Source organism: Plectropomus leopardus, chromosome 17 (genome assembly GCF_026936395.1).
Source record: "Plectropomus leopardus strain MGB_pleo_1.0 chromosome 17, ASM2693639v1, whole genome shotgun sequence".
NCBI classification, from domain to species: Eukaryota; Metazoa; Chordata; class Actinopteri; order Perciformes; family Serranidae; genus Plectropomus; species Plectropomus leopardus.
Genome location: NC_142192.1, coordinates 978,727 through 985,643, shown reverse-complemented (window position 1 = coordinate 985,643; position 6,917 = coordinate 978,727). Strand labels below are relative to the sequence as shown.

Here is a 6,917-nt window from a genome sequence, read left to right as displayed (position 1 = left end):
TATGTGAACAGTTCCATATTTATTCAAAAGACATTGTGGATGTACAGCAACAGTCACAAGGGGAATAATCAACAGGGAAACTGAAGGAGAAAACATTACAAGTCAGAATGAGGAAAAAGAACTTTCCAGTGCTTAGCTTTTCATGTGTAAACTGTACTGACAGCATGTTATCGGCAGCTGTGGTGACTTTTCATTCTTGGGGTCATTGGGGTCACAAGTGGAGCATGTATCATCCATGTGCTCACAACTCAGACTTCAGGAGCTTCTTAGCTTTCTCCATGTTGCTCTTCACTGCAGGGAAAGTCAGGAAACATTGACATTAAATCAGCATGTGCTTCACTGCTGGAGAAAAGTTAGTGTGTTAACTGTGCTACTTACAGAGCCTGAGGTCATTTGGTTCGTAGGCATACATGCGGTTGGAGTAGCGACCGTTGATGTCGGCTCTCACTGTCATTGTGGGGTCTGTAAAGACATTATTGGTGCTGAGTGACAGGACTTTTACTGGTAATGGAGTACTGTATTTTTGTATTACTTTACTTAAACCTCATATTTGTATTTGATTAATTGTTTTGGTATGTCTGTTTTTACTTGCGCATTTTATACTGCATTTTATGTATTTTTTTGACTATTTATTTTTGTCCAGTACTTTTGTACAGCACTTTGGTCAACCTTGGTTGTTTTTAAATGTGCTATATAAATAAATTGGACCTTTGACCTTTGAAACCTGGTTGAAAAAAATCAAGTTAGATTTTTTTCAAAAACATGAGGAGAAGTCAATGAGCAACTAAAAAGAAATGCCACAAAAATTACCATGTAGATTACCTGAAAATTAGCAAACGTTTTTATTGAAAAGACCTTAAAAAATATAATAGCTTTGATAATTAGAAATACAGCTCTCTGGACATTTTTATTGTCTTTTCTTTTTTTCCCTTTTAATACCTTTTGCAATTTTGGGACATTTTTTGTCAAATTGCTCTTTGCCCTTTTCCCCATATTTCTGAAAGAAGTCAAACCAGTTTCAAAGTATTAAATACCTGTGAAAGGCACCGCAGCACAAGAAAAGTGATGTCGATCCATTTTTTAAAGGGTTAAGCAGAGGATCTAAATACTTCTACCAAAGTCATAGCTTTATTGAATCATGCACCATTGGCTTACAATCAGACAGTTTACAGTTGTAGTGAACACTCAGGTTATGATGACTCAGGTCAACTCTCCTTAGGAGGAAAAAATTAAATTGTAGTTGTGACAGTGAATCCTCTGCATTGCTATGAAAGGAGACACATGTCTAAAGTGACAGTGTTGTAATAAAAGTCAAAATGTCTTCCATTCACATACAAGATGCTTTGTGTGAAAACTGAAATTTTCAGGCTCAATGTTAAAGTACTCAAACCTGTTAGTGACAACAGGAAACAGTGTTACAGGTGTTTGATTACAGGTAAGTAAGCTAACCTCTGACAGGGACATGTTCACAGGCTTACAGGAAGAAGCTGGTCTCTTACCAACAAAGATGATTCTGGGGACATACTGTCCATCAGGAGACAGATGTTTGTCTGTGGTTTCATACTGTTGGGGAGAGAACAAATAACACATCATCAAACATCACCATCACCAAACAAGAAGCTGTTCTCTAAATCAATGTGTAACTGAGCGATCGATAAAGAGAGAGCACTTTGGGGTTTTTATTTGACATCAGAGATTTCTGTGGTTGGTCTGAACTCTTCTCAATGGCTTTTGAAAAGGGCGTGGCTCTCTTTTGGGAAAGGTGATGTCACAAATTTCTATGCACCACAGTTTGGCAACATTTGAATATCCATGCGTTGACAGTTGGGGGTTGTTTACTCATGTTGACTGTAAACTCCTAGTTAACAAACACTAAGCTAAACTCTAATTGTTGCTTGTTTAGTGGTCAGTATTTAATATTATAGAGAAATACAAAGAATGCAGAGGCTTTAATGCCAAACAGTAAAATCAATTATTGGACTATTAGGTGTCAGAGCTGTGCATTAGTATGACACAAGGTTAACAGTTGTTTTTTTAAGGAAGCGTGAGAACAGACTGAGTGGGATGCACTCTATTTAGCCAGATCGTCTGATGTGAGAAGTCTTGTAACTCACCACAAGATTGAGGATGATGAATTCCTCATCCAGTGTCCTCTGGATGTCGTTGTCCTCAGAAAAAACCTTCCTCAGAGCTGCAGGACAAGCAGGTTTTTCATTCTACAGCTCAGTGAAGTGTTTATTAGCACATGAGCTCAGTGACAGAACAGTACCAGGATGTGACATCACATGTGAGCAAACTGGACTGTACCAGACTGTATGGAGCAAACAAATAACTGCTTGCTCTTCAAACAGGTTTGGCATGTAATTCAGCAGAACATTTTTTCTTTGCATGACTAACTTAGTCCACTAAATGACCATATGTATATCAATTACTCTCCCCTGTGTTACAATGATTTTTTTTTGCATGCCTCCACAATGAATGAAGAATCCAAAAAAGTGAAAAAATTCTTGATGAATTAGAGTAAAGGGAAGCACTTTTTAGCAACATCAAAACTATATTAAAATATTTACCTACATAATATCATACAACTGGCGCAGTATAATCCAAGTACGATTTATCCAGTGGGATGCTCAGCACCTCACAAACACATGCTAAAACATTATGATTTGAAACACCTGCACATAAATAGTCTCACATATGGACGAGCAGTGTACATTTATTCTCTACTCAATGGACACATGAGCAGAATTCAAACACATGCGTAGCCCTGCTCACTATTTAGAATTTGGAAGTGTAGTGACATTTTACCAAAAAGTCATGTGTTTGTGCAGTGCTGAGCATCCGACTGGATAAATGACACTTGTATTATACTGGATTATACTGCACCAACTGCATGAGATTATTTAAACAGATGTTTCAATATTGTTCTGATGTCACAAAAATGCCCCCCGCCCCTTTACACTAATTCATCAAAAACAAGATCAAGAACTTTCTATTTTTGGGTTCTACATGCTAGAAAAAACATCCTTTTCTTTACAAACACAAGGTGAGGAATTCTACAAATGGTGATGTATTGCTTTAAGGAATAACTGAACCCCCAGCTTTTGGCTTGGATGCCTCCTCCCTGGAATGTGAAAAGAGTCTGAAAAATGGGCGCAGCTGGGAGGGGGGCAGATTGCAATAGCAGGTTTCAACCTTTGGATGGCAGATGCATAGATGTACACAACGTGTAGATATTTAATACCTTGCACTCAAATGTCAATAGATGGACCTGAATCAATCAACAACACCACTAAATACTCATATATTACTTTTCCCATAAGAACACTGATTTGGGGATTTAGTTTCTCTTAAATAACTGATAGAATAGAATGGAGGAGCTGGCGTTACCTTGGCTGTGTGGGCAGTCATCCAGGTGAAAGATGACCATCAGAGGCTTGTTTCTAAAACACAAATCAGCTTCTATTATGTTTAATCATTGACCATCTATGAACATCAGTGTCAGAGTAAAACATATCGACGACAGAGTTTCAGTCATTTCTTACTTTGACCTGGACCAGTAGAGAGCCTCCTCGTAAGTCTGAGCCCACCTCAGCTGATCACCCCAACCTGACAGGGACACCACCAAACATTAATGACTCAGCATTTATCACACTTCATTTTAGTCTCAGTCATTCACGTGATGCTAACACACCTCTGGACAGAGTCTGAATGCTCCTCTTTCCAGATTTCGGGATATAGTTTTTTCCAAAGGAGGAGGAAATGGCCACCAGGACCAGAAGCAATGACAATGCCACTTTGATCATCTTTAGACTTCCTGGAACACGAGGGATAGACAAAATGTTTAAACTGCGTGACTGAGGAATGCACAGGATCAATGGAAGAAATGTAAACTTTCCCTTTCCTTTGAAAAGGAGAACTGTGGATATACATAGAGTTAATCTACTTCTTACAGAAAAATCTGTCATCATTTTTTAAACAGTTGAGGAGAGAGCAGGGTTCGGCACAACTGAACTGAACCACAGACTTTGTTGTAATGAGGTATGCACTCTCAGGACGCCAGGAATCTGGCTTTACCACTAGCCTACATGAACAGGTTATGTCTTAATTGTTAACAGTAATTTCAAAATAAGAGAATGGTTGATATTAGAATCACAGACTTATGTCAAATATCATATTTTTTAATTACCATATGAGTAAGTAGCCTGAGCTACACTTTCAAAATGAAATTTAAATTTTTAAGTGCAAATACAAGCAGAGTGATTTTTCTGAGTGCACAGTCAGAACTGTGATGACTCAGGCTTTACTCTGTTCCATCAAAGTGTCTCTTATCTGATAAGTTTTAGTCATCAGCTAAATCATGATTTGTCCTCACATCCTGCTTTCTTTCAACTCATTTTGAGTTTTCTCTTTTATCCTCCCAAAAAACGCCTACTTCTTTTTTCATCTTGTGTTTCTTTGAGGACAGTTTTAAACCATCCGGTTCATTCTGCTGGACCTCTTGAATCCCTCGCACTGTAGTTATATTTAACTCTTAGCGTCACAGTGAAAGACCTCTGTATCAGAAACAAAGCATGAAGTATGAAGGTGTGCTGATCTGCAGCTTACCTGTTGAAGACCGCTCAGGTGAGACTGTAGGTTGACCGCAACTCCAGGATCTGCTCTGCTCTGCTCTCACCTGTCCGCTTTATAACAGCAGCTCGTCTGCGGACCCGCCCACACAAGCGCGCGCACACACACACACACGCAACAAAAAAAGGTCAAAGAAGTTTCTGTGTGCAAAGACATTGTGGCGTCAACTCATGATCATAACATTTTAAGTCATGACAGACTAAACCCATAAAATCGGCATATGTCATCATAACCGATAGCGCATATTCAATTCAATTATTAAAAACATTACTTAAACGATTCAGACTTTTTTTAAATAAAGTTTTTTTTGTTCACTCCGAATGTTTCAGGGCACCACAGTAAGTTAGTCTACACTGTGTGTCATAAAGCGCACTGTTAACCCTTTGAAACCTGGAGACATCAGTTTGATCCATGTGCTGCGTTCAGACACCTTTCACATGCAGTAAATCTCTGAAACCTTTGGAGAAAAGATTGGACATCTTTTGCAATACGACCGAAAAGCTAATGAGCAGCTTAGCAACAGGTGGCCCACAAATTATAAGACAGAAAAAGAGAGAACTTAATAGTATGCTATTTTAATCAACTCATCTTTCAACTTAAGATGTAGCAGGATCAAGGACAAATGTAATTTCGGTTTTTAAACTTTGTTTAAAAATGACGAATAAATCTACCTTCTACCCTCTAATGGAAACAGGGGAAAATGTCCAAAAAAACTATATTATTACTACTACTACTACTATTATTATTATTATTATTATTATTATTATTATTATTATTATTATTAATCTAAATGTTTTACACACACACACACACACACACACACTCCTTCCTTTTGGCTAAAGTTTCAAAGTGTGAAAGTATCAGGTCAGTTTCGCACCTAAAGAAATGGCTTGTGTACGGGCTACAGCACATATTGTTTTGCATGTTCTTAACTGGCTTTTCATTCCTTTATATGAATGATGGAAAACTACTAATAAGCTTTACACATCTGTTTTCCTATGTGAGACAGTGGGAGGTTTTGTTTGGCTTGGATCCAAAGACAAGTCAGCAGCTGAGGAGCGAGCAGAGTCTGAATGATGATTGGTCTGTCTGTGATTGGCTCAGGACACTAAAGTGTAGTGCAATCGTTTTCCTACAAAGTCAACATTCACTCATTCATAAGGATTAACAACTACTGATGTTTGACATGAAGCTTTCATAAGCAGTGCAGGCACACAGCGATTACTGGCTGCAGTCAGTCACATTCTGTAGGAATATGCTGTTAATCACTACACTGGCAAAGACTGCTTTCTTTAGGTACCTCCGCATAAGACATTTTGCGAAGACACGCCTGACAAACTAGACCAGACTGCACAGCAGAAAGAAATGCAATTTCACAAATGAATACGGAGTGTATTAAGAGGGAGTGGAAAAAGGACTAGGAAGGGAAATAGCAGAGGATATTTTGGACAAGGGCCTGAAATATGTTAATAGGTGTTCCCTCAATGCTAGACACTGTTTGATTCAATTTTAAACTTTACACAGGTTAGATTATTAAAAGGTAAAACTTCATAAAGTCTTCCAAGAAATGTCACTAATCTGTGAAAAATGTAACCAAGTGGCTGCAGATATTATACCACAAACTAGAAGAATTTTGGGCTGCATTATTTTCCTTTTAATCAGGGGTTTTCAATCTTAAAATAAGCCCAGATCCACTTTTGATTATACTGGGTGCATCAGAAAGCTCTAAAAACCTAAGCAGGTAACAGTATGCATAGCCTCCTTACTTATTCTTTTGCTCTGGAAAAAGAAAGATGTACCAACTTTTAAAGCTGGGCTAACACTACTGACACCCTCCACCTGGAGAGGATTCAACATACCCTCAATGACAGATTAGAAGAATTCAAAAGGATTTGGAAACTGGTGATCTTATATATGGAGGGGTCTCTATGTTCTTTTTTTCCCTCTATGGTTGGATAACAATATATATATACATATATATATATATATATAGCTCCCCCACTGGAGCCAGACCAGTGGGGGAGCTTGAAGAGCATCTGGTGGCTCTGAATGAGCAACCTGAAGATGACCCCTGTGGACTCATCACCTGCAGGGACAGAGATCAGGGATCAGGGTCCCGGCAGGTGGGCTAGCTCTGGGGATGTGGAACATCACCTCTCTGGCAGGGAAGGAGCTGGAGCTTGTGTGGGTGGAGCGGTACCAGCTAGATATACAGTAGTTGGCTCACTTCCATGCACAGCTCTGGCTCTGGAACCATACCCCTTGAGAGGGGCTGTACTCTCTCC

General features: G+C 38.9%; 1 protein-coding gene across 1 annotated transcript; it reads right to left on the bottom strand.

Moving 5' to 3' along the window:
* On the bottom strand, positions 1 to 4,728 carry agr2 (anterior gradient 2). The gene is made up of 8 exons (XM_042506825.2): positions 4,609 to 4,728; positions 3,695 to 3,817; positions 3,546 to 3,609; positions 3,391 to 3,443; positions 2,115 to 2,191; positions 1,500 to 1,563; positions 379 to 462; positions 1 to 291 (listed from the first exon to the last, which is right to left on the bottom strand). The coding sequence occupies exons 2-8, from the start codon at positions 3,804 to 3,806 to the stop codon at positions 242 to 244; spliced, it is 504 nt and encodes a 167-aa protein (XP_042362759.1). The 5' UTR covers positions 3,807 to 3,817; positions 4,609 to 4,728; the 3' UTR covers positions 1 to 241.
* Positions 4,729 to 6,917: the final 2,189 nt, after the last annotated feature.

Excerpts from the sequence above, each read along its gene's own strand:
- agr2 (XM_042506825.2), bottom strand. The coding sequence starts at position 3,806 with ATGATCAAAGTGGCATTGTCATTGCTTCTGGTCCTGGTGGCCATTTCC. Across the intron at positions 1,564-2,114 it reads TCATCATCCTCAATCTTGTG|TATGAAACCACAGACAAACA; the intron begins GTGAGTTACAAG and ends TCTCCCCAACAG. Across the intron at positions 292-378 it reads ACCAAATGACCTCAGGCTCT|TGAAGAGCAACATGGAGAAA; the intron begins GTAAGTAGCACA and ends CTTTCCCTGCAG.